This window comes from Amblyomma mixtum, chromosome 8, assembly GCF_055824585.1.
Source record: "Amblyomma mixtum isolate Tamu chromosome 8, ASM5582458v1, whole genome shotgun sequence".
NCBI classification, from domain to species: Eukaryota; Metazoa; Arthropoda; class Arachnida; order Ixodida; family Ixodidae; genus Amblyomma; species Amblyomma mixtum.
Window position 1 is genome coordinate 82,473,630 of NC_143019.1, and position 27,833 is coordinate 82,501,462.

Below are 27,833 nucleotides of genomic sequence, written 5' to 3' on the forward strand. Positions count from 1 at the left end.
AAGAGCGCTGAAGAATTAAAAGCAAAGAATATACCGTTCGCCTAAGGTAGCAGAAATCCGGAGTACAAGAGTGGCCGTCGCTGCCAACGTGTGGCAGGTTAACAGAGGCTCGTCTAGTTCTTTCCGGCTGTTTCGCTATGCCTCCTTCGGCACTGTGTATGGTATCATCTTAAAGAAAGAAGGAAGGAAGAAATGAAGGAAGATAGAAAGAAATGGAAATGCCACAGCTCGAATAACTAAGAAAGAGAGTGGGCGTTGAAGTGTTCTTCGTAGCCAGAGACTGTTCGACCTCACTTTGCGGACGCGCAAATGAAGCGAGAAAGGAAATCACTCCTTGCGTCATTCAGCCCCATCGGCGTTTCGTAGAATGTGCTCAGGTCGCTGCTTATTTCATTCCGCAGACATGTCGCAAGAAGTGCATCCGTCAAACTGGCCAAACCGGCCGATGCCGGAATTGCAGACCAAGAAAAACATTACAGTGCAAGCAAACAGACATTCTCGCATGTAGTCATTCACTTGCAGGACTGCGGATGCTCGCCAAAATTCAGAGGCGCCGAAAGAACGGAATTGAGCGCAAAGAAAATTACTTGCGAGATTAATGGAGGGCGCGAAGCATGTAGACCGGATGAAGCGCGCAAGAAAAACTACCCTTCTTTGAGGTATATTGTCACTGTTAACGTGGAAGCCTTTAATGCCTCATCGCTGTAAGCAGGAGTTGTCGACAGAAATGTCACGCTTTTCAATTGGTCGAAACGGTCGTGACGTCACAGTGCGCGAATTTCAATCGGGGCCAATTGTACTTTGGCTACTAACCATGCAACCAATTAAAGGGACCGTATAGTGATGCTTTAAGTAAGTTTGACTTAGTTTAGTTAATTGCTTACTTAACCAATTAGTCTAATTAACCTTTCTAGTCAGACCAGATAAATAAATAAAACCGAGTAGGAAATTGGCCGAGCTTGGGAATCGAACCCCAGTCTCCGGAGTGCGAGTCGAGCACACTACCACTACGCCATGCCAGCTCGATGATTTGGAATGAACAAACGTGCGACTAGTGAATACGTGTCTTGGTTCACTGCCATCTTCCTCCCTTGCCGTTTCGGCGAGGTATACGTGTCCACTGAGCTATGAGAGACAGATACATTTCCTTTCCTCAAAAACCAATTTACCGACGAGCAAGGCGTATTTGTCCGCGTTTCGGATTGGTCCAAATTGTCGTGACGTCACCGCGCGCGAATTTTGACGGGTGTCCACCGAAATATGTGAGGCAGTTACTGCGCAACTTCCTTTCCTCAAATACAATTTTCGATTAGTGTCTACTGAGATATGTGAAACAGTTACTGCGTAATTTCATTTCCTCAAATACAATTTTCATTTCCTTCATTACGCCCCTCTTTCTTCTTTCACTCACACATCCTCCCTTCCTGTACGGTGCGGCTCAGGTGTCCACCGAGATGACAGAGAATTTCAGCCCCATTTCCTTTCCTCAAAAAGCGTTGCGTTCAAAGGGCAACGCATCGCGCCGAACGGGTGGTGGCGTTCCTTGGACTCCGTGGCAGCGCTACAACACGCTGTCGCGTTCCACTCCTAAAGGCGAAGCTTAAGCGTCATTAATTGGCAGTTAATGCACCAACAAAATTTGCAGTGAACAATCGCGTAGCAGAATGCAGCACTCAGGCTTTCGCCTTTCACCACTTTAGCCGCTAAAGTTCCTCGTAATTCTTACTTTCATGATTTGGCGCTGATATCACGTATTGGCTTCATATGCTTACTGTCTATGAACTGTGCATTTGGCGCTGATATCACGTATTGGCTTCATATGCTTACTCTCTAGAACTGTGCATTCGCAACATCTGTTTTTAGCGTTATATAGTTTTGTAAATCGCGGCATGTTATTCTTAGCAAGCGTTTCAGGCAGTTTTATTTATTTTTTATTTTTTTATTTATAGAGTACTGCAGGCTGCAAAGACCCCAGCAGGAGTGTGACAGTATGCAGGAGACGAGCGTTAAAAATTGCCAAGCACAGGATTCTGTACAAGCGATGAACAAAACACAAAGGAAGAAAACAACAGAAGGTACGACAAACGAGCTACAAATGTTAAATGTCTTAGAATCGTTTGGTTTATTGGGGTTTAACGTCCCGAAGCAACTCAGGCTATGAGCGACGCCGTAGTGAAGGGCTCCGGAAATTTCGACCACCTGGGCTTATTTAACGTGCACTGACATCACACAGCACACGGGCCTCTAGAATTTCGCCTTCATCGAAATTCTGCCGCCGCCGTGACCGGGATTGAACCCGCGTCTTTTGGGTCAGCAGCCGAGCGCCGTAACCACTGAGCCACCGCGGCGGGTGTAAATGTTTTAGAATCGTTAAATTGCAGAAAGCGCATCTTCGGGTGGAAACACATGCCAGGATAGACTGTTCCATTCGGATAGTATTTGTAAAGAAAAATTATTTAAAGTTTTTGTGCGGATAAACCGCGCCGATGATTTATGAGGACGGTAATGCCTTGGAATACTATATGAAGAAGGTTGCAAGGATTTTGATGGGTTCAGACGAAACTGTTAGTGACCGAAATATTATTCTGGTTAGCTTTCTGCAGTTCTCCAAGGGTTCACCTTATTAACCCTCGTCATTTCAGATGGGGAATCACACCGGTGGTAGCGATTGCGTATGAAATGAACTGCTGATTTTTGTACTCTTCAAGCTTGTAATTGTCTTTCTTCTTGAAAGAATTCGAAACTTCGCTGGCGTACTGTAACCGAGATCTGATTAACGACTTATATTCCAAGAGCTTTACTCCAACTTTTTTCAGCTTTTTCTTCTTTGACTGGTTCGACGTAGTTTGCGGTTTCGTTTTTTCTTTTACGCTTTCTTCGTTATCCTTTACCGAAACCCCCATGAGGTTTCCACTGCATCGCTTTCACGTGTACTGCTATGTCTTAATCGTATAGGCTGTTTGCCTTTCACGCAGTTAGCACGTCGTTGTCATTTCTTATATATATTGCATCAGAATTTCGATTGCTTCACTGCTATCTCATATATTATTTTGTCTAAGCGGCTTCTGCTAGCTCCACTCGATTTCATTCTGTTGGATTTGGCAGTTTCGCTTTGTTTTGTCATTTTTATTTTTAACTCGCTACGGAAAATAATTTATGGCTGGAAACAATCCACTTGGGTGCTTGCCGATGTTTTAATTTTTGGACTCGGTTCATGATTACCTGGGACCTGTCCTATGCCCATTTTTGTCCAAAATACCTATTTAATGAGTGGCGGTCCAGCACCTGTGCCTTTGGTCTCTGTACGCAGCTATGAAAGCTTTTTTTTCTTATGTTGCCTGCATAAAAAGTTTTCGCCTCCAATTAGAGAGAAAACAAACACCTTCAAGGAGTTTCCGATGTATCTAATCATCCTATATAAGCTGGTGCTATTAGAGAAGCAGATTTCCCAGATCATACCATGGACTGCTGTTCTAATACGGCTTCGGAAACTGGGAAATCACCAGTAGGGATGCAGTTGTGGTGCTCTACTAATCGCGTGTGTAATATAATTGCTAAGAACTTCACCGAACGTTTCCAGTTTCTGAACCGCTCTTTCAGTGACTTAATGTTGCTGACTAGAAAATATCGGAATTTTTCCCCCTGTTTCGGCAGTTTACTGCTATACACTGTATAAACATCTTTTGTGCCGAAAACAACAAATGCACCGGACGTGACTGCTTGCGTGACACCTGAATCCCACCCGCAGAAACTGGCCCGAACGCCACCCAAGCACGCTGACCAAATGCAATGGGGGGAGGGCGGGGTGTGGCACAAAAATGGCATGGAGTCTTTTGCGGTCTTGCTGAATGTATAGCGCTTGCCAATCTCATGATAAGCACTGAAGCGGTGCGCTGGCCACCAAAAAAGAAAGCAGCATTTGATCAGAACTCTCACCGTCACCCCGCCTGTCGATTACCTACTGCGCAAATATTCCCGGAACGGGTTCACAGCTCTTGGTAACGGCAGAGCTACACAGAAAGGAACGTAAAGCCATTTGATGATCCCGCGCAAGCGTAAACATTATGGCTACAAGCCCCACATGCAAGACGAATTCACTTGTAAACCAGTAAGCGTTCTCTAATTCCTCTTTACCTGCAACAGTGACTTAGTAGTTAAGCCGTTCTCCTGCCGCGCCCGTGATCGCGGGATCGAATTCCCGCTGCCGCATTTCGATAGCGGGAAGGTTAAGAAGCACTAGTAGGCTTTTTTTATGAGAAGCATACTACTTTAGCTACCACTTCAGCATTTTACCGTGGTTATGCGCCTCCAAATCACGTGATACATGACGTCACACCACGTGACACGATGACGTCACGACAGTAGAGAAACGGGGGCCCACCTCGCGCCGTCGCTGTGGTTGTGCGCCTCCAAATCACGTGATACATGACGTCACACCACGTGACACGATGACGTCACGACAGTGGAGAAACGGGGGCCCACCTCGCGTCGTCGCTGTGGTTGTGCGCCTCCAAATCACGTGATGCATGACGTCACACCACGTGACACAATGACGTCACGACAGTGGAGAAACGGGGTCCCACCTCGCGCCGTCGCTGTGGTTGTACGCCTCCAAATCACGTGATACATGACGTCACACCACGTGACTTGATGACGTCACGACAGTGGAGAAACGGGGGCCCACCTCGCGGCGTCGCTGTGGTTGTGCGCCTCCAAATTACGCGACACGATGATGCTTCGCATTCTCCAGGCTTAACCAAGTTAAGCCTCAGCCATTCTTTTTTTGCCTGAATACCATATCCAGGGATAAAGAAAGCCATTTCGTGAGCTCTGCAACTGAAAACACCAGTATTTCCCTTTTTACCCGCACATTAAAAATAGCTTACAAACGGCCACAAAAGTTTATAAAAAGTAATATTAAAACACCTTGAGACGGCATCCCAACCTGCCCACCGGACGGGGAGCAGACTAACTGCCTACCGTGGCAGGTGGCAGTTCAATTAATGATTGATCGCTACGGAAGAGCAACCTGGGTCGCACAAGGCCCACCCCTGGGATCACCTGTCATCCCAGGGTGGTGGCACACCGCTGAACCGCTGCACCACTGCGCCAGGAGCGATATGAGGACTCCCAGGAATCTATCAATGTAAATTAAAGAATGACCTTTTCCATGTGTGGGTATTTGTCTCCTCAATTTTTGTCTCCTGAATGCGCATTTTTCGATTTCGGGCATATGTACTACGTCCCTGAAGCCTGCTTTGTGAAACAGCCCATCGGGTTGAGGGCCTCCACCTGGGTGAAGGTCGTCAAGGTAAATGCCTTCAGGGTAATGACCTCTATGTCAAAGGCCCTTGGGGTAAAGACCTTTACGGTAAATGCCTTCCGGGTAAAGGCCTTTAGGCCAAAGGTCTTTATGGTAAAGTCGTCTAGCTCAAATACCTTTAGTAGGTATGAACCTCTAGTGCCCTTCGTAACTAACGCTACTGCACGATATTTCACGCTCACGCATGAAAAGTCATCATTAGACTTTTTTTCCTGTTTTAGCTAGTTGGCATAAAAAAGTGCAGTATAGGCAAGCTGAAGGATGGTAATTTAACCTGAAGCGAAGAAATTAGTGATAAGATAAAGCACATTTCGAGATAAAAGTTACGAGTTGGAAGTGTACGCAATTGTGTCCAAAGCGCCTTAAACGCTTGAAGAACCCGCGGTTCTTGAAATTAATCCACAACCCTCCACTACGGCGTCTCCCAAAGCCCAAGTGCAGGTATGGCAAGTTAAAACCGGCATACATTAGTAACCATAACGTAACATAACGTAACGTAACATAACGTAGCCTTATTGCGTCAGCTTGTCGCAGCGCAATGCAATGCAACGTGGCGCAACGTAAACGTACGCGTAAGTTTGGCGCAACGCAACGTAGCGTAGTGTAACGTAGCATAATGAACCAATTTCTCTTTCTTTGCACCGCAGTGCACCGTTCTAGCGGCCTGCGGAAAACTGAGGAATACTGTACACGTGAATGGCGTATCATAATTACATATATCTACGAAAGAGGCCTTAAGGCATCCCGTTAAAATAGCTCTGTCGCAGCTTTTGTTGTTACATCAGTTTCCAGCATTAACTAGCGAAGCGATCCGCCTGTGAAAAGCCTCTGCAAGGGTCAGCGAGCACGAGCTACAGGGGATTCTAGCACTCAGGGAGATATCATCTCTTGTTATTTATGACTCGTTGTAATTTAAACTTTGGGTCGCGCCATTGACATTATTTTACGTTGATCCCGTTAAGTGCATTTTCTCTTCAAGTTACTATGAGGCATAGAAAAACAAGTTTGTTGCGATAAACTTTCTGGTTACACGCACACTACCAAAAGTAACGTAGAGAATTCGATTATGTGCTCTTTATTATTTAACGTCGTCTGCTTTATCCGCAATAAAATTCCGGAAAAAGGGTGGGTCTTAAAATATCTTTGTTTCTGGCCCAACGATATCTTGAGCATCTAAAGAAGATGCCAATATTAACCTAACGCATAAACAACCATAAACACACCGCCGAACTATATTCGCTTTAATGTGTATACCTGAGTGCATTTTGTGTTCATGCGTGCTAGAGGTGCCCCATTTCTAGGATCTGAAGTTTCCTGCTTGCTTTCTTGCCAAGCTTCTAAACCTGTAATTAACTCTGCACTGACGACGAATGAGCTGTAACGACTCAGCTTACCTTCTAATGATATGGACACAAGATCAGTACGTGTAATGCACGAAAATCCGTAAAAAGTTGTCTTTCTACCCATTACACTATGCATTTCCCACAAGAATACTATAAAACTTGTTCACCTGCTTCTGTTTCATTAAAGCATGTTAGCTTTGAATTATCCGTAGGAACATTTAAGAAGCAAATGACTGTTACTAATGCTATATAAGCGTATATGATTAGTATAGCTCGAGCGTTTACGGAAAGCGCTGGGATTACTTCGAAGTGCACAGCTAGTAGACTGCAGAACCTTGTTTGTGCTCAAGTGTGTCTGAGTGCGTTTTGCTTCTCTGTACAGTACTTGACGCGCCGTTCTGCTCACCTGAAGTTGACCGCTAGCGTCGCATCTAGGCCGAGATCTTAAGCTCTAAGTAAACACCGTATGTGAAACGGACGTTCTGTCAACGCTCACCTGAACATCTTCTAAGAACAGCAACGGCAGTAGCATCAAAGGAATCGTGACCATCAGAATTTGTCTCCAGTATCCGAGGACTTGCAGCACTATCCTTTTTCCCGTACCCATGGCTGCACCAAGAGTCTAGAGAGAACTTCAGCGTAGACGCGCGGAGGTAGAAAACGTGACTAGCTTCGTGAACCGCTTCGCAGGTAGAGAGGCGGATTCATAATGCCAGCCAGGCGGAGCGGAGCAGCGTTTGAGCGCTGGTGACGCCACTCCAAGACGGAAGCCTGAAGGATCACTCCGAACGAATGGTGGGCAGCGTGCCAGCAGCGTTCGCCGCCTTTTCGCAGAGGTTGCCTCGTGCGTTCACTGGTTTCTTTGAAGGTCACGTGTCTCGTGTCGTACCGGTGTGCGGCGGCTGACGGCACACGTGGACTTCGGCGGTACCTCAGCTCATTGCATATGAGAGATGGGATTTTCAATAGTGCGAGAAAAAAGGAAGCTCGGAGACTTTTTTCGAATGCCAATGAAATTTAGCTAATAGAAACGGCGTCATACGAATGCCACTGTAAAAACGCACATAAAACGGCCCATGCAAACCGCGGGACACTGAATATTAATCATATATGCTTAGTTTAGTTTAGTTTATGGGGTTTAACGTCCCAAAGCGACTAAGGCTATGAGAGACGCCGTAGTGAAGGGCTCCGGAAATTTCGACCACCTGGGGTTCTTTAACGTGCACTGACATCGCACAGTACACGAGCCTCTAGAATTTCTCCTCCAAAGAAATTCTAGCCGCCGCGGCCGGGATCGCACCCGCGTCTTTTGGGTCAGCAGCCGAGCACCATAACCGCTGAGCCACCGCGGCGGCATATATGCGTGTCATGGACTAACGAACCTGCGGTTGAAGCCGAAATGTGTGGATGGCGGCCCAATCGTACTGGAGCACCTTCAATAAGCTATGCAAGGAAGGAGTTGTGGGCATCAGTGGTTCAAAGTTAATACAGACGGAACCACTTATAACGGCCGCACGGGTAATGAACTCTCGCTTATTACGAACGAGAGGGGTGCTACCGTCAGAATATCATTTAGGGCAACTTTGTCACTCTTATTTTACTCCCACCTTCCTCTCTTCTCTTACGGCGTGGTTCAGGTGTCCAACGGTATATGCCAGAGAGATACTGTGCCATTTCCTTTCTTCAAAAACCAATTTGCCAATTTTACCAAATGCTTGGCATCTCAGACCAAACAAATAACTTGTGGCTGATACCACATGGTTAAAGAGAACGAGGAAGCATCGTAAACTCGCCCTTAAAGCAGAAAAATGCGCTTCAGGTCCCGAAACACCTATGGACAGCGTCTAATACAATCGAAAGTATGGAACGTATGGAAAGTATGGCGAAAGTATGGAACACAGTAGCACTTGAGATAAAAAATGGCTCTTCCTGTTCTCTTTTATGCGTTTCTACTTTTTGAACGTTGAGAGTTGTGTGTGTTCTTTTTTATCTCGACTGCTGAGGGCCGACCGCCATTGTTATGTTGACTGATCATGTATAACCGAAATTATTTGTAGCCTGGTGCTGAAATAACGACTGCGTATAACGGGCCTGTACAAGATTTGGCTATTGGCCCAGGAGATTTTGCAAATGTTTTTGTATTCAACTTGAAAGGAAAATAAAGAAAAAAGCACCTCCCCCCCCCCCCCCCCCCCACTGCTTCTCTCTTGTCCTCCTTCGTTCCGAAAAGACGTAATGACCCCCCCCCCCCCCCCCTCAAGGAAAAAAGGCTAGAAAAAGTCGGTAGAGAAATTTAGGTAACCGCCAGTCAAAGGAGCGCCTACAGGCTACAAGGTCAGTCATTGCGCGTGTGTGTACCGGCTAGGAAGGCCCTCTAAAGCTGAAGAAAAAGCGTGATCGGCGCGTGAAAGGGGCAGCGTTGCAAGAGAAACTACAGTACACGGTATAGATGGTCAACAAATTGCAGCGATTTGCCAAGTTTGAATACGGGTGTCTTGCTCACTCAGCCGTTCACTTGGCGTGTGTCACCTACGCAACCGGCTTCACACCTTTGGCGCTGCATTCGCGTGCAGGCAGCAAGGAGACCACACGTGCGCTGCGCTAGCTTCATCGCTGTGTCCGTTCAACTTTGCGGGGATCGTAAGCGATGAAGCCGAACTGCAGCGAGTTGCCGCGAAGCTTCAATCGCGATTAGTGAATCGCGTGCCTAAAGCGGTTCGTCGGTAGAAATGGCCTTCGCAAGCAGCACGTGACCGCAGTGCAGAGCACGGAAAGCGCAGAGGAAACAGATGTGCCCCTAACAGACTGTTTTTAAAGAAATAAACGGCACTTTTGTACGACTTCGTATTTCTGTTAGTGATAAAGAAAGTCGACTTACTACGAACCTCGGATGCAACGAACGCAGTCCGCGTGGCCGTCAGGTTACTTATAAGTGGGCTCGTCGCAAAGTCACTCTATCTTCACTATCGTAAGAGTTGTTATCACCTTGTGCTGGGCATAGTAGTAGCCTTTTCGGAACACTTGCGGTGGCGCTTCGGTTCAAATTTATACTTATGGATTTCTAGCTATAGCTGTCAAAAGGCACAACACTAATCTTCACTAAGGAATACACAGCACGAAGTCAGTGTTCTTTTATTGTTGTCCAAACTCTGATATGCTCTGCTAGAACGGGCACAGCTTCGAGGGGAAATCACGCAAGGGAAATGTGCATTCGAGCATTTGATAGTTATTGACTGTCGTGCCTCAACTGAAGCAAGACGATAGATGTGACATCTTCATAGCGTAGCTATCCAAATTAGAAGAATGCGCCGGAAGGGATGCGTTCCCCATTTGCGGCGCTTCATGCTGACGAGAACGAGCGACGCACGACACAATCCCACACGACTTTGTACGGCTGTTTTATTTGTTGCGTGTGTGCTTGTAGGGTGTGTGCCAATTATTTATTACAGATTTTTTTTTTGCAAAACCTTGAAGGATACGTCGGTACGGACTGTGCAGGTGGATTGCACGTCAAGGCGGACATACCTTGTGCGATAGAGGGCATGTAAATACGGATAATTAGGTAAAATTAAATGATCGACGTTTTATGGTGCTAAATTGTATTGCGAAATTAAAGGCCTGTAGCATGGAAGGCGAGCCGAGTGTACAAAAGTTCTGAATCAGAATCATGGTTTGAAATGCCGAACGTGAAAAATACTTTTTTGACAGCCCGTTAAGTTGGCTTTGCAATAATGAAGATTGTTCAAATGGTGTCCCTGTGCGCGGCATCATCACTGGCATTAGGTGAACGTCTTCTATTATTTGAGCCAAACGACGCTATTTTATCGATTTTAAACTTGGGAAAGCCTAATTGATGAGCTGTCAAAAGAGCTTTTTTTTCATGTTCGGTGCCGCGAGCCGTGATGCTGATTCCGAAATTTTAAACAGTGGGCTTTCCATGCATTTTGGCGACCTTGAATATAGCGATTTATTCATTTACCTTAAAAGCGAAAGTAAGAACGTTGACTAGGTAAATTTAGTTGGCTGTTCGTCTTTTTGTTGCACTTTATCATTTTTGGCTCAAAAGAACTTGAAAATGCCACAGGCGAGATGGCAAGTGATATGCATGCAGGAATAGTTTTAAGCTAAAGGCAAGAAAATAACTATTTCCTAATAGGAGATTCGCCCTGCTGTCGTACGCGCTCGAAGGCCCGTCTCTTCCCTATGCACTACAGATATTATTTTTTTTATTGCTATCAGTATCGAACTATATGTACAAAAGGATCTTCAGCAGTATTGTGACTGACGTACAAAGACTAAAGAACCGTTCGGAATATTTTTATTCGAGAAGTGGTCCAGAGGCATAAGCTGAGAAAGAGGGTGTGAGATGCAGGAGGTAGAAAGTTAAAAGAAGGAGTGAATGCCAGTTCCGCTGAGGTAGTCGCAGAGTTTGCCGATGTAGTGATTTTCCATTGTCCACTTTTCATAATCACGATCGCGGTTCCCCCGCAGGGCCATCTCCCTGAGGAGCCGTTTTCTAACAGAAGCCTTTGCTGGGCACGTCCTCAAGTGTCGCACAATTTGGTCTCCTAATTGTGCCACTGCGCGTTCTCATTTTCCGCAAGGCGGCGCTGCTTAACCGGAAGCTGACTGCACAGTTGAAAGAAAGGTATCGTGCTCACCCTATACTGCCACCCCATCCAGTCCAGCCCAGTTCCAAGGATCGTGTTCGGACAATTCGTCGTGCAACAAGCCCGCAGTTTCTTTCACAAGACGAGATTAGCGCCGTTAAAGCTCATCACACCTATCAAAAGGCTCGCAGTGCTCTCACTCGTCAGCGCGGGCGCCTGTCTGCCAGCCTGGTATGAGCGTGTAGAACACTAAGTAAGTGGTATCGTGGGTCTCCTTCGGCCGCCAAGAGCATGACGTCAGCTCCAACAGCCTATGTCACCGAGAGCTGCGACAGGTGGCAAATGACGTATTAATATGACCACGAAGTTACTAGTTAGGACATGAGGCTCCAGAATACTTTATCTCTGAAGTTTTACTAAATTTACTCTATTTTATTCCGTTTACTTTACATGTCGACGAAAGAGGGGGCGTTGCCTTACCAGAGCCTATGGCGAGGGGTAAAATGGAGTGAAATCATTACGCTCTCCTGAGCTGGGATAAATGCCAGGTCCATACGATGGCGCATATGTCATAGTGAAGGGTCTCGTCTGTGGTCTCAGTGTGTAATACATGAAAACGCGCCACAGTTTCCTTACTAGGCGTTCAAGCTTGAAATATGCTGCAGAGCGTTTACTGCATGAACGGTACAGGGTGTTTCGGAAAAAGAAGTGACACCAAAATTGCCCGTGCGCTGTGCGATGTCAGTGCAGATTAAAGATCCCCAGATAGTACAAATTATTCCGAAGACCTCTATGGCACCTATTTCTAGCTTTATTCTTTCCCTCCCTCCTTTATCCCTTCCCTTACGGCGCGGTTAAGGTGTCCACCGAGATATGCGGGACCGTTACTACGCAATTTTTTTTCCTGAAAACTAATTTTCATTTTCATTACACCAAAATCGTGGCAAATATGGCCTGAAGTGCTCTCATGTAATGCATGATCGGATTTGATTGCTGGAGTTCAGTTCGGCTGTCGATGTATGCGTGGCGCTAGATCGACTGAGGAGTATACGGAGGACAAAATGGCCAGCGAACATTACAACATGAACTGGTTGGCTAGTTGGTCAGACGTGATTCTTGTAAACCAGCGCAACGTCCCTCGAAGTAGTGGAAGAAGCTCCGTTCAGCGCTGTATTTTGTCCCTTGCTTGTTTGGATACGAGCCGTTGCGGTGGTTTACAAGAACAGCGAACATTGTTTAATGTTCGTCTAGCCCATCTATAACTGCATATGTATTCTTGACGTAGGTAATATTCACGTCATATTCTCTTGGCGACACGACTTCAGAGTAGAAAAAAATCGGGTTGTAAATTTCTTGCAAAGGTCACTGCGTTTTCGTTGTTTGGTAGCAACTATCCAGTCGGCCGACTGTCGCAACCGACGTGACCGTCACTCTTGGCAGCGTCACGAGCTCCCGTCGTTCTTGCTGCTGTCTCGCCTGCTAATTGCTCTCCGCTTTCGCGCTGCGAAGACTTCTGAGGCAGTGACGGATGGGGCAGATGACGGTCTTGCCGCACGTGGAAAGGTCGTCACCACTCCCACGCAGAGAGAAACGTCACGATCTCGCAGTCATTGGTAAGGACTCGGAAGAGTCACGTCGTTGCCATGGCACCATTTCTTTTTGTCATTTCTAACGCAGTGCTACTAACAGTCCCTTGCGCCAAAAAGTTTCAAAAAATGATGGGCGTTTTGCGTAGTTAGGCGAAATCCGAAATAGGTGTGCTAGCAGTTAGGATTTCCCCTCGGTTTTAGTGTTCAGACCGAGTGCTGACGGTGGCAGTTGTTCGGATAGCGATAATGGGTAAATTCCCTCAATTATATGTAAAATTGCTCATTCTCTACAGTCATAGATCCCTCAGAGTCTTCCTACCACTTCTGGGGCAGTCGTGCAGCGGTGAAGATATGCGCACTGCCCGTCTTTTTATTTATTTGTTTATTTATTGTTTCCTCAAGGGTCCACAGGGGACATTACATGAGGGGTGCGCAAACAAAAGAGTTAATATAAACACAGATGGTCTTCATTGGCGGTTTTGAATGGAACAGGATTGATGATGGTCGCCACTTCGGATGGAAGGTCATTCCAGTCATTGGCTGTTCGAAGAAAAACTGACATTTTATATGTTTCGGTGCGGGCCCGTCCAGGGTAGACGGCGTTAGGGTGACTATTACGAGAAAAGCGATGAGCGCGTGTTATCGGGGCAGTTTCATGATCGGAAGTGTGATAAAATTTATGATATAGCGAAAGACGGGCGATTTTACGCCGAGAGGCCAGTGTTGGGAGATTAAGCTGAGATTTTAGTGCTGTAACGCTAGTATAATGAGAGTAGTCTGAGCAAATGAATCTGGCGGCGCGGTTTTGGACTGCTTCGAGCGTGGTGATTAGGTTAGTATAGTGGGGATCATATGCAGCACATGCGTAATCAAGTTTAGGACGTCTGAAAGTTATGTAAGCAAGAAGCTTAATGGGTGTCTGCAGGTGTCTGCCCTCGGTGGGATTTGGTTTGTTTCAATTGGGTTGCAACCAGGGTTGGCCTTCCCTAGCAGCCTCTCATTATTAAATGAGCTGCCGCCTAACACTGTGGGTAGGTTGCTATATATATATATATATATATATATAAGGAAAGAGTTGAAGTACACTTCTTAGAGAAACATTTATTTACCGACGGTTTCGGACGGTGGACCGTCCTTCATCAGGGTAAGGTTGTTTGTGAACAAAGATGATCCACTTGCTCACGGCACCGCACGCAGATGGAGAGGGAAAGACGCTCTCCTTTGAGAAAACAAAACAAAACACGAAAAGCAAGACAGTGGCGGACAAGGGTGTTCCTGCCGATTAAGGGGAAAATGAGGGCTGCAAAGCGAGCAGACAAAAAAGAAAAGAACGAATTCAAGAAAGGGGAAAAGAGGGGGTGGGGGGAAGGGAAGGAGGCAAAAGGTTGTAGCGGAAGTGGAGAGGGGTGAGCTGTCTGCGAGGAAAACCATTGAGAAGAAATATTGTGGGCGGAGGCTTCCTTCGGCGGGAGCGGGACGTTCGAACACGCGGGAAGAAAACATTATCGCGCCCGTTGCATCACAGTGCCAACCACCCGACAGAAGTGTGGTTACTGGCTGTTTGAATGTGAGTTACGGCGGCGGCGCGATCACATCGACGGAGAGTTAACCGGCCAGACGCCGGACGGAAACCTGATCCCGTAGCTGGGCCCCGCGGAGACCCAGCGCCAGCCCCCGGCCGCTACTCGTCAGCCGCGCGCCCCCCTCGCAAAGACACAGCGCCGCCGACGAGGTGCCCTTTCCAAGGAGCGAAGGGGGGGGGGGGGGGGGGGGGGGGGCAGAGCAACGAAAAAACGAGAGAAAGAGAGGGCGTACGCAGAGCAGGGGAAAAAAACAAAAAAAAAACAAAAAAACAAACAATCAAACAAAAAACAAAAAACAAAAAAAAAACAAAAGAAAGAAAAGAAAAAAAGGATAAAAGGAAAGAAAAGGAGGCATGAGAACTTGCAAAAAAGTGAAAAAAGAGAGGGGGGGAGGGTGGCTTGCTAAGTACCTCCTTCATCTACCTCACCTTTTTGAAAAACACGAAGTAGCCCAAATTCACTTACGGCCCCTTGTTAGCGCCCTGCGCCTTCGTAAGGCAGGCAAGTAGAAAATTGGGCTATCTAGCTGGACGACCGACGAACGGGATTCACAGTGATCCACAACCATATTAGTGTATAGCAACACTCCTAATCCTCGTTCGCAAACCAATGTAATGTATTGAGTATCATTCTTTTCGTTCTATTTGAAATGGCATTAAAAAAATAATAATAAAAAAATAAAAAAATAATAAAAAAGGGGGGATGGAAGGCCCCCTTATGGTTTACTGCAGAAGTCGTTTCAGCAGCAATGTTTGGGCATAAGGAAGAAAAGAAAGGTTGGGGTAGGAGACAGGCGGCATGTAGACGCAAACACTCAAAATGGCATGACCTCAGGCGATTCAGTCGAAGAGGCTGTGAATCTCACTGGGCCTCTGATTTCTGAAGTGCGATATTTCTTCTCAACGGTTTTCCTCGCAGACAGCTCACCCCTCTCCACTTCCGCTACAACCTTTTGCCTCCTTCCCTTCCCCCACCCCCTCTTTTCCCCTTTCTTGAATTCGTTCTTTTCTTTTTGTCTGCTCGCTTTGCAGCCCTCATTTTCCCCTTAATCGGCAGGAACACCCTTGTCCGCCACTGTCTTGCTTTTCGTGTTTTGTTTTGTTTCCTCAAAGGAGAGCGTCTTTCCCTCTCCATCTGTGTGCGGTGCCGTGAGCAAGTGGATGATCTTTGTTCACAAACAACCTTACCCTGATGAAGGACGGTCCACCGTCCGAAACCGTCGATAAATAAATGTTTCTCTAAGAAGTGTACTTCAACTCTTTCCTTATGTTATCAGCAGTCGAGCAAGTTTTTTCATCGTAGTATATTTCACCTTCGATGGCTGCTTCAAGAAATGTCACTTCAAGAAACTTCAATTCAAGAAACTCCACTTCAAGAAACGTCGTATGGAAGTTTCCCCATCACTTTCCAACATGTGCTGTGATAGGGGACTCCCAAGCAAGGCACGTCTCGACCTACTTTGACCCATCAAGCCAACATTGCCCGGCCTTCGTTATCCAGCCCGGAGCAAGAATCGGGGATGTTCCGAACCTTCTCGACTTTGTGCCCCACAGTGTCACCTGTGTGATAATTCATGTTGGGACGAACGACCTCTATTCTGAGGACATTCACACCACCATCCAAAATTATGTGGACGTTATCAACTTTATCCGGACCCAACGCCCCCAAATCGAGGCCATATTCATCACCTTGGTGCTCCCGCGTGCCCCAAATCGCCGGCGACGGTTCGGTAATTGGCGAGCGGTGCAACAGTTCAACAGGCGAGCTGGGAGGTTCAATTCACAACTTGCCCAGCTCAGCGAAAAACTCGACAACGTCTTCTACTTGTGCCACTCGCTGGAAGCCTTCCACCCGTCTACGGTCCTGGCCGCGGATGGGGTGCATCCGAGTTATGGCGGTGTCGCAGTGCTTGCGTGGAACATTCACAGCCTGGTACTGACATTCCAGCGGAACAGCATAGCACCGTGGCTTGACCACCTTCCCGCCTCAGGATGCACTACAACAGCACCTCCCACCTACGCGGCAGTAGCCGAGCACCAGAACTCAGCCAACATACTGGCAAGCCACTGCTTCCCTACCCTCGAAGAGGCACGAAGAATAGAGGATGTTCGGAGGCCGGTTGCGCGAGTATTCCGGCGAACGCTTCCAGCGGACAATCCAAGTATTCGGCCAGTGAATTCTCATAGAAAAGCGGAGTCAGAAGTTGCAAAAATCTCTGAGTACGTTCGTGGATCCTCCAGTCCAGCTCAGCAGAATCATCTCCCTAATTCGGATCACCATATACATATCACCAGTACCCCAAAATTCAGGACAGAAACCAATGCCAGCGAAGCGAGGGAACCACCATTCAATTTCGCCCCATCCACCTCCAAGCCACCGGCCAGTGGGCACCAATTGGAACACTCTGCTGCGCGAAAGCCCACCACCCGAAACAGTTGCTGCGGATCACAGGAGGCGCCGCTGGATTTTGCACCTGAGACCTGCAGTCCAACTTTGAGCGTATCAGCGTCTCCTAGAGCAACTGAAGCTCAAGCGACCGAAAGACGCCGACGAACACCTGACATCGGGGGCGGCTGTGCGGAGAACCCTTCGACCCCGAAATCGAGGTATGACCTCAGGCGACGCTGCGGCTCCGCCCAGCGAGTGAGACAGGATTGACGGTGTGATCGCGCTCAGCCGCCCACTCCCCCCTCAGCTGCTGCTACACACTCTCGAAATTTTTTAAAATTAAGAAAAATAATAGACAAAAGGATCAGGCACGAGCTCCACATAAAGTCCCTTAAAATATACCTAAAATCAAATACGGTGCCCAAGGGCCTTTCCGTGTCTTTAACGCCGTCGATGAACAATCTCTCGAAAACCAATAGCCTAGCTTGGAGCCAAGTTTTGCTTAACGCATCCCTAAACCTTCTGAAAATAACTATAGACGATTGCAAAGAGATGTTGGCATCACTGAGCCGTGAGGAGAGGCGAGCTCGTCAAAACGTGGTACTTTCGGATATGGAGACTCAAGAGCTTGAGTTCTTTCAGTCGAGCAAGACTAAGCAAATCTGGAATAACAAATGCAAGAAATTCTCGCGAGATAACATCCAGCTTGAGGAAGGAAGAGAGAGCGCCGTGGCATCGCAACAAAGAGAGGACAAAATACAACCTATATACACCCGCATGCCTGCAAGCGATCATGCAACCCCATTTGGTCAAACATTGGAGGGTTCGGATGTACAGGAGAACATTATTAATCTCTCAAACGCACCCCTTAGCAAAGAAGAAAAATCGGTATTGTCACGTGGACTGAAATTCTGTCCAAATACTGGCCGATATGACGAATACAAATTACTAAAGGATCTCGACAATTTTTCTCGAAATCTGAGACTCCAGGAGTACTTTTCTGATAAGCCGAACCAAAATTGCAACTCATTCCCTCCCTCTCAGGAACAGTGGACACCGAGATCCGGTAGGGATAAACATCTGGACATGCATCAAAAAGCGATTCAACGAGACATCATTCAGGCCTTCGAGGCACACAAACCGGGACCACCGAATCTTTCCAGGGAAGAGCGTGACGCCTTGGAATCACTCAGCAAGCGAACGGACGTTGTTATTAAACCCGCTGACAAAGGAGGCGGCATAGTAATTTTAGATAAAGAAAAGTATATCCAGGAGGGATACCGCCAACTCAATAACTCCAATTTCTATCGCTTGCTTTCATCAGACCCCACCACTGAGCACAGCAAAATTACAGAAAAAACCTTGAAACAACTCACCGATGAAGGTGAATTACCGCCACGAGTAAGAAAGGCGCTGACGCCATTAAATGCGTCCTCAGGGCGCTTTTACATGCTCCCAAAAATACATAAAGAAAATCATCCGGGCCGACCGATCGTTTCCGGCATTGGCACACTCACGGAACCAATCTCCAGCTACATTGATTCTCTGATCAGGCATATCCCTCCTAAACACACATCTTACATTCGTGACACTACTCATTTTCTAAAAGAATTAAGTCAATTCACTGCTCCAGAAGGAGCTTTTCTGGTAACCGTGGACGTGGTATCCCTGTACACTAATATACCGCACGATGACGGCATCCGGGCTCTGATCACATAGTATGAGAAATACAAAAGCCTGGATTCTCCCAGCAAAAGTACCCTCGCAGAACTGACTAATCTGGTTCTCAAACTCAACTCCTTCGAATTCAACAACTCTTTCTACCTACAAACGAGTGGCACCGCTATGGGCACAAAGATGGCGCCAAACTATGCCAACATATTCATGAACAGCATTGAATCGGACTTTCTCCGGTCATATCCAACAAAACCGGCTTTCTACAGACGCTTCCTAGACGATATATTCATGGTATGGACCGGCACTGAGGACCAGCTCATCCAGTTTATCTCATCATTTAACAACATACATCCAAACCTCTCTTTTACGCACACCTATTCGACCAATCAAATTAACTTTTTGGACGTCTTGATTCGAATAGAACAGGGCATCTTAATCACCAGTGTCTACAGGAAGCCCACTAATAGACAACAGTACCTCCATTACAAGAGCTGCCACCCACGCCACTGCAAAACCTCTATTCCATACTCTCAGGCCATCAGATTCAAACGAGTGTGCTCACGCTCAGAAGATTTTAAGGATAATTCTAATCGTATGCGGGAGGTTTTGAATCATCAGCGCTATCCGCTCTCTATTGTCGACGATGCAATTAGAAAAGCGGAAGAGAGAAATCGTAACGAACTGTTTGGGGATCCCGCGTCAGCAGCTCCCAATGAACACCGCTCTAATCTAGTCTTAACCTTTGCGAACAACCTTCCGAATGTAAACAAAATTCTAAGAAAACATTTTAACATCATCGAACAAAGCGACCGACTCTCAAAGATTTTCCCAACGGCTCCACGGGTCACCTACCGACGACCAAAAAATTTGCAAAATTATGTGGTTCACTTTACTATCAGTAAACAAGAGCCTGTAGGTTGCGTGCCTTGCGGGAAGAATCGGTGTCAAGTTTGCAAGCACATGCAGAAAACGACGTTGGCTCAGAGCACACATTCTAATTTCAAACACTCCATTCGAGAGAACTTGAATTGTGACAGTAGTAACGTATTGTACATGCTCGAGTGCGGCAACTGTCAAATGCAATACATTGGCCAGACCGAGAATCCCTTCCGAATTCGATTCAATAATCACCGCGCGCATGCCAAATCACTTCCTCTCCTCCCCCTGTCGAAACACGTCCGTCAAGAAAATCATGATTTCGACAAAATTAAAGTCACTCTGCTACAGAGCGGTTTCAAAAATACCCGTGAGCGGGAACAACGGGAGTCATACTTTATTTTCAAATTTAATACGCTGCAGGCAGGTATAAATGAGAACCCCGGAGCTCTCTCCGCACTTCAGAAATCAGAGGCCCAGTGAGATTCACAGCCTCTTCGACTGAATCGCCTGAGGTCATGCCATTTTGAGTGTTTGCGTCTACATGCCGCCTGTCTCCTACCCCAACCTTTCTTTTCTTCCTTATGCCCAAACATTGCTGCTGAAACGACTTCTGCAGTAAACCATAAGGGGGCCTTCCATCCCCCCTTTTTTATTATTTTTTATTTTTTTATTATTATTATTTTTTTTAAATGCCATTTCAAATAGAACGAAAAGCATGATACTCAATACATTACATTGGTTTGCGAACGAGGATTAGGAGTGTTGCTATACACTAATATGGTTGTGGATCACTGTGAATCCCGTTCGTCGGTCGTCCAGCTAGATAGCCCAATTTTCTACTTGCCTGCCTTACGAAGGCGCAGGGCGCTAACAAGGGGCCGTAAGTGAATTTGGGCTACTTCGTGTTTTTCAAAAAGGTGAGGTAGATGAAGGAGGTACTTAGCAAGCCACCCTCCTCCCTCTCTTTTTTCACTTTTTTGCAAGTTCTCATGCCCCCTTTTCTTTCCTTTTATCCTTTTTTTTTCTTTTCTTTCTTATGTTTTCTCGTTTCTTGTTTTTTTTTGTTTGATTGTTTGTTTTTTCTTTGTTTTTTTTTTGTTTTTTTCCCCTGCTCTGCGTACGCCCTCTCTTTCTCTCGTTTTTTCGTTGCTCTGCCCCCCCCCCCCCCCCTTCGCTCCTTGGAAAGGGCACCTCGTCGGCGGCGCTGTGTCTTTGCGAGGGGGCGCGCGGCTGACGAGTAGCGGCCGGGGGCTGGCGCTGGGTCTCCGCGGGGCCCAGCTACGGGATCAGGTTTCCGTCCGGCGTCTGGCCGGTTAACTCTCCGTCGATGTGATCGCGCCGCCGCCGTAACTCACCTTCAAACAGCCAGTAACCACACTTCTGTCGGGCGGTTGGCACTGTGATGCAACGGGCGCGATAATGTTTTCTTCCCGCGTGTTCGAACGTCCCGCTCCCGCCGAAGGAAGCCTCCGCCCACAATATTTCTTCTCAATGGTTTTCCTCGCAGACAGCTCACCCCTCTCCACTTCCGCTACAACCTTTTGCCTCCTTCCCTTCCCCCCACCCCCTCTTTTCCCCTTTCTTGAATTCGTTCTTTTCTTTTTTGTCTGGTCGCTTTGCAGCCCTCATTTTCCCCTTAATCGGCAGGAACACCCTTGTCCGCCACTGTCTTGCTTTTCGTGTTTTGTTTTGTTTCCTCAAAGGAGAGCGTCTTTCCCTCTCCATCTGTGTGCGGTGCCGTGAGCAAGAGGATCATCTTTGTTCACAAACAACCTTACCCTGATGAAGGACGGTCCACCGTCCGAAACCGTCGGTAAATAAATGTTTCTCTAAGAAGTGTACTTCAACTCTTTCCTTATGTTATCAGCAGTCGAGCAAGTTTTTTCATCGTAGTATATATATATATATATATATATATATATATATATATATCAAAACTGATGCCTTGGCAGCTGATTGTTGATCAATATAAGTTAGTCACCAGGAGTTGAAAGACAATAAAATTTAATTCACGACGTTTCGGCTGGAGGACTAGCCTTTTTCGAGTGTATTACAGTATTCGAAACAAGCAGCTTTTATAGCATGCGTGAGGTACAGGGAAAGCGTAAAGCGCCAATGAAAACAATGCCGAAGGGGGGGGGGGGGCGAAAAAAGAGACGAGAAAGGAAAGATAGAATGTGTTACAACTTGAAAAGGCGATCCCCTAACGTGGATACAGGTGTTGGAAGGAGGGAACGACAGAAAACAAAAGGTTGGGAAAGGAAAAGTTTTTCCCCACCACTTCATGCCTAACTTAGACAGCGGAGTGACCCTCGTGGTGTCGCTTATTACCGCATGTCGGTGACAAGCGTGAAGCGCTTGATACCTGCGCAGCGAGGAGGAATTTCAGGAGAAACAAGTAGGCTTTGGGTCAGCAGAATGCCAAAGAAACACCTCCGAAAAGAAAAAAGAAGAAGAAGAAAAAAAACGCCACTGACAAGACTTTGCAAAATCCCACTCAGAGAAGGGTTTGAACAGGTCATTACCGCATTTCGGCCACAAGCGCGAAGCACTTGACAGCTGCACAGCGAGGATGCAACATTATAGGAGAAAGTAGTAGAGATGGGGGTCAGCAGGAATGTCAAAGAAACACCTCCGAAACAAAGAAAAAACGCTATTGCACAAGATTTCGCTAAATCAAATTGAGAGAAGAGTTGTGGCAGCACAACACGATACAAAATAGGTCATTAGGAAAAATCACAAGTTTCTAATGAATCCTTGCACAAGAACTAAATACACACAAAAAAGAAAAGAAGAAAAAAGAGAGACAAGGCTAACAACAAATACAACACCAGAAACGAACACCACAACACCAACACCAGAAGCGGAGCCGCGTTGGCTTACAGCCCCACAGTCTGAGATGGGTAACCGCTGTTCACATCGTCGACAAAACGAATCCAATGTCGGTGAGACGGAAAGCCCAACAAGAGAGGGGCGCTTCTTATCTTGCTGCCGGCCAAAGCGTGCAAAGTGGACACACAAACCTCCGCCTAGTTGGCTGGGCGCGACGCCGCGATGAAGCATTCAGAAATTGGGTCTCGCCGGCACAGACGGGTTAGAAAAAATCGAACTCCGAAAAGAGGTGTTCATTTGCTAACACCAACCGCCATCGAGTTGGTAAAACGCGATACTGCTAGAGCATTCTAGAAGTGTCGTGCTTTACCAAATCTGCACCTCGAGGCGCCAGGCGACGATTCGGCATGGGAGTGACAGGGACAGGCACCCAGAGAGAGAAGTTTTAAAGTGGAAGCAGGGGACAGACTAATTGTCCATGGAAGATACTGCAAGATAGAGATGAAATGTCATCGTTCCGTCAGTGATAAAGGGAAAGAAAGTGCTACCTACATGAAGTTTATGAGCTCCGAATGCTAGACCGGAGTTCAAGGGACGCCTTGAAAGCGCTGTAAAGCTATGCGAATCTATAGGTGGTGAGGTCCTATTAATCGGCAAGCTATATGACGTAAAGGAGACAGGTGGGCTAGAGAGCAGTAAGGAGGTCTCGCAAGTGGTAGAGAGCAACCTTCGAAGAAAAGTAATGAGTTCTTTAACTCGAAGGTACCCGAAAGTGCGCTTGTCGATGGCGGAGTCGACAACCTGCTCCGAGGGCAGGCAGATGTGTTTGTGAGGCCGGAGAGCTGTGTACAAACTGTGCATAATGAAAACGTGTGCAGTTCATTTCCAGTCAAGTGGAGTACGCGGCAGGGTCACCGCAAAGCGGAAGAGAAAGCGCATTGATGACGGAATCGGAGGAAATCGAAGGCAAGAATCTTGAGTCAAGAGGGTTACTTTTTATGGTTACGGTGTTGTTACAGTTGTTTACAGTTATTTGTTAGAGTAAGGCCATCCTCGAGCTAAAAGAGACACACCCCCGCATTGAGTATCGGAAACTCGAGGAAGCAAACACCGATTGTGTGAATGCGTGAGGGTGGTTCAGGCGACAGAGATGTCAAAAGCGCAGGAAAGCTGTCATCTAGAGGAAAATGTGTCAAGCCCGCGTAAATGCAGGGGCGTGCACGAACGGCGAAATCGCGTTTTCTTGACGACAAGGCGGTGGGCGTAGGGATGAAACGTCCTGCGAGGAAAGTCAGAACTCGTGGAGTGGAAAAAAGGTGATGAAAGCAAAGACAAACAGGAAAGAAGAAAGAAGAAGTGATCACGCGACATCATGATTATGTTGGTGGTGGCCCCAAGACGTCGAAAAAGTCTCGTAGAGCAGCCAAAACTAAGAGGTGGCATCAAGCGGAGTAAGGCGTGTTTAGCACATTGGAGATTGCTTTGTTGGACGCAAGTTGGTATGAACGGGAGCAAGGCGTCAGGCTCAAAGAGATACTTAAGGCTAATTCTTCGAAAGGATCAGAGGGGACCCGATCCTCAGTTCGCAGTTTAAGACAGCTGGATTCATTTTGCTGTATTGGAACATGTGACGAAAGCTGCTGTTGTTAGGCTTACATCTGAAATTTTTCCTTTCTTTATTTGAGTTCGTTTTAGGATGCCGATATAATTTAGTTCATATCTCATGTGCAAAGAAACCGGGTCAATACAAAATTACTTCAAATATTTCTGAGATTCTCAGGATTGTAGCGGTGTGTGTTGCGAAGGCCACGCGTCGTTTCAGTACTTGGGAGTGTTCGGCACAGATTTTAATGTGCCCTGAGGTATTCATTTGCGCATTTACCGGTGTGTGATTTCTTTTCTGATCGTGTTGTTCGGAGACTCACCGAGTAGAGTCAGGCTACCAAAATTGAATGGTCACTTAAGCTGGTCATTTGAACTGGTCATTTGACACTAGTCATTTGACATTGGCAATTAACCCTGGTCATTTGAGATTTCCCGGGGCCTCGAAAGAGCTCTTGAGATCGTCCAATGGAGGAATTCTATTCGGCAAGACAGTCAGGCCAAGAAGATAGAGATGCTTCCCTCCCGTCACCAACTAGCAATTACGACGAAGGGAGAGGCAACCGAAGAGTCGTTGGTGGCGTTTCCGTACCGCCATTTATGCGAAGGGAACCTGCATTGAGCCCAGTTTGGATTGAACGCCGTCTTTAGCGACGTGTCCGGACAAGGTAGACAGGCCTATTTGCTCCTGTCGACTATGTGCCTGGACAGGTTGAATGAAAACGAAAAATGCATGCAATAGTGTGGTGCTTATGTTTTTTGCCATGTGGGAACATTTCCCAGCAATACCTGAAAATAATCGTTTCTTCCGCTCGACTGGAGACCAACTTCGACGAGCGGAGGGTGTTGATCCACTCCTGCGGAGCTCATCCTGCATGCCCGAAGAGAACTGCCGTTTGTAGCAGTGACGATGCACCCTTCTCGTCGACCTCGTTCAGCGTGCAGTCTTCGAACTGGTTTAGGGCCTTCTTGTGACAGCGTCGCTCTCTCCACAGGCTTAGAGCAGAAGCAGGCGCCTCTTCTACTAAAATGCCATGCATACAGATGACATTGTTTCAGCATATGAAGCTCTCAAAAGATCTTGCCTTCTTTGCCTTATTCCGAAATGCCGGCTTTAGGCCCCCTACGCACATGAAGACTGGGAATCAACCCATATTACTAGCGACACATAATAATGAATTAAGCATGAATCCTGTGCCACTCTTTCCATTCGTATACCGGGCTATTAAATTGAAAAATTAAAAAGTGATTTGTTCGAACACGATTTTGACCCACTGCCTTGAAATCTTACAGGTGAAACGTTTGGGGGGAGGAATCGTGTGCCTGACTTGCCTCTATGCAAGCATTTGCAAATATTCTAGCCAAGGCCTTCATGATCGAATTCGCCTTCGATCGAAGGCTTTCATGATCAAGGCATTGTTCGCTGTGTAGACTTGTCATCCTTTTATCACCAAGACCTGTAGAGACTGTCGAACTGCCGTTGGTGAGGTTATTTCGTGTCTGCCAATACAGCACGGCGCTGTGTTAGAAAGCTGGCCCAGGTTCCCCACTCTATGTCAGAGGTAAAGTTGCGGCTAAGAACGCGGAATGAGGTTCTGCCCTAATCGGTTGCGAGCAGGAAGTTTTGAAAATTGTTTGTAAATTATAGAGTCCACACATAGCTTAAAATTTGACTTGAATAGTCTTAAAGACCACCTATACATATTTTATGCAATAGAATATGACCATCAAAAACACTTCACGGTTTTTATTATGCGTCATCAGTGTAATGTCTGTACGATCTCTTGTGTGACTTATTGTGCGCAACTTTGCCGAAGCTGACTACGCTATCGAAAAAAGATGGCTTGTGGGTGCAACAGACATTACACAGTGCAGCATTTATTGCACACGCAAGACATATAAAAGAGCTTAAAAACTCGCAATGTCACACCAGTGGCGGTTCGCCTCTAAGTTTATTAGCGCAAGAATTTGTTATGAACTTTGACGACTAGGTATCATACCTAGTGCTCGTTGCGCCAGCGCCAACTACATTATCAAAAAAAGTTAGAAACTGGGTGGCAATCAGCAGCGACCAACGGACTATCTCGAAAAATCGAGAGCCCCGGCAATCGAGACGATGTCATACGCTTTTGCAAGCGTCGTAGGAACATTTTAGAAACTTCTAACTTAGGTCCGGAATGGCGGTTGTGTTGAGATCCTCCTTGATGACTGCAGACGTCCATTTGGCCTCTTGGAACATGCCAAATATCGGGTTGCCGAGCACACACGTTGCCAGAATGGTAACGAACATGCAGATCACTTTAACCAGGGCTCCTGGAAGAACCTGCAGGATACAGAATTTGTTATATACGGTGTTGAGGCTATCGCGGGCTCCGAAACAGTTACAGATGGTATTTCCTGCCTGCCGCGTATTACTGTGGCAGTGCTTACTGCACCTTGCCCTATCGGTCGTTCTGCAACAATCAGCAGACGTTAATGACATTGGCCTTAAGTGGCTGGGCACGATAATTAAGTGACCATGATACACGCTAGTTAAAACGATTAGAGCAGGAAAAATGTTCAAACATTCAAAAATTTTGAACATAGAAAAACTGTAAGGTATTTTTATAGATGTATTGAAGGCAATAGTCCATTATTACAATGTGTAGCAAAATATTTCATTTAAATTGTATCCCTCGCTCGCATTGAGCAGTTAAGACTGCCTTAGAAAAAAATGGGGAACGCTTTTGACGACACCAAAAACGTTAATAGCAAAAAATGGAAGTTTGGTGACAGGAGATCTGAGTATGTATTTATTTTTATGGTAAAATCTTACAATACATAAAAAATAGCGTTCATAAACTGTTTAGGATTCAAAAATACTTTTTTCTAGAACTGCTGGGTGTGGACAGCAATCACCTCGAGGTGAATAACAGTTTATCACACTTCCGTCATCTTTCGGCATTCAGTACGTACAGTGAAAATATAACTGATATCAAGTAGTCACTACAAAATCTCTCCGTATCCATCATTTGGAAGCATTTCTGAGCAAGAATAAGTGAAGTTGCGTGCACAAGGTGGTTTTCCACGTTACAGACGTTTACGCTTTTGACTGCACACATCCTAAGTCGGCTGCTCAGTATAGGCGTCTTTTTGCAGACATGTTCTCCCTGACTCCTCCTGTAAATAGAGCTGAAGGAGGCAAGATGGAGAACTAGCGAAGAAAGAAGGAGCTCAGACAGGACAAAAAAGCTACAAAACTATCAAAATATAGAAAGGTTGATTTCGGCATCTACCCTGATTTTATGTGGTGTACGAAGTGCTTTGGATGTGACTTTGCTCAAAACGCCGCTGTAGCAGCTCAGTGCCTGTGCGATTCTGCTATCGAGCACAAAGTGAAGTCACTGGCTGGTTTTCCGACCGTCGTGTTCCGATGTCGGTGAAACGAAATAGCAAGCTTGTTCTCGTATTTCTGCATTCACTAAAGGACAACCGATGCTCGAAATGCGTATGCAGTCTTTCATGCATCGCTCTGTACAACAGAAAGGTTTAGCAGCACGAACAAAACATGGACTAAGGTAGTGAACAAGCACGACAAGACAAACGTCGCACGTGCAGGTGCAGCTTTCGCACTACAAAATTTAATAATCAAACGCAAGTGGCCGTTATTTATGCTTCACTAAAAAAATTGAGAACAAGGATGAACCTAATTGCGAAGTACGTAGTCTATGTCGACTTATTCCGAACGAAAATGCCTTATTCGATAACATTTTTGTCTCATTTGAAATGACTGCTTCGTGACCCAGAAAAAAATAGAGAGGAGCAGAAAATATCTGACCACAGCGACAATCTCAAGTGGACATACCATTTCCATCAAAGTCAACCGGCCGTGCTCGTAGACCATGGCGTTTGCCGGCGTACCAACGGGCAAAAGGAAGGCATAGTTGCTGGCGAGAGTGGTTGGGATCATGAGAAGCAGTGGGCTTACGGCCAAGTCCTCAGCCTGAAAAGCAAAAACACGAAGTGAA

General features: G+C 46.5%; 2 protein-coding genes across 3 annotated transcripts in view; both read right to left on the bottom strand.

Moving 5' to 3' along the window:
* LOC149333221 (Na(+)/dicarboxylate cotransporter 3-like) overlaps positions 1-7,359 on the bottom strand; it is a 43,799-nt gene extending 36,440 nt beyond the window's left edge. Inside the window, exon 1 of the mRNA XM_089558592.1 lies at positions 7,163-7,359. Coding sequence (XP_089414718.1) covers positions 7,163-7,273 — 111 coding nt within the window. The 5' untranslated portion in view covers positions 7,274-7,359. The remainder of the gene's footprint in view (positions 1-7,162) is intronic.
* A 17,881-nt stretch (positions 7,360-25,240) lies between these two features.
* Positions 25,241-27,833, bottom strand: part of LOC149333222 (Na(+)/dicarboxylate cotransporter 3-like) — a 56,968-nt gene continuing 54,375 nt past the window's right edge. For both annotated transcript variants that reach the window (XM_089558596.1, XM_089558595.1), the window contains 2 exons: positions 27,671-27,808; positions 25,241-26,149 (listed from right to left, as the gene is read on the bottom strand). In XM_089558596.1, the coding sequence (XP_089414722.1) occupies positions 25,988-26,149; positions 27,671-27,808 (300 nt within the window). In that variant the 3' untranslated portion in view covers positions 25,241-25,987. The remainder of the gene's footprint in view (positions 26,150-27,670; positions 27,809-27,833) is intronic.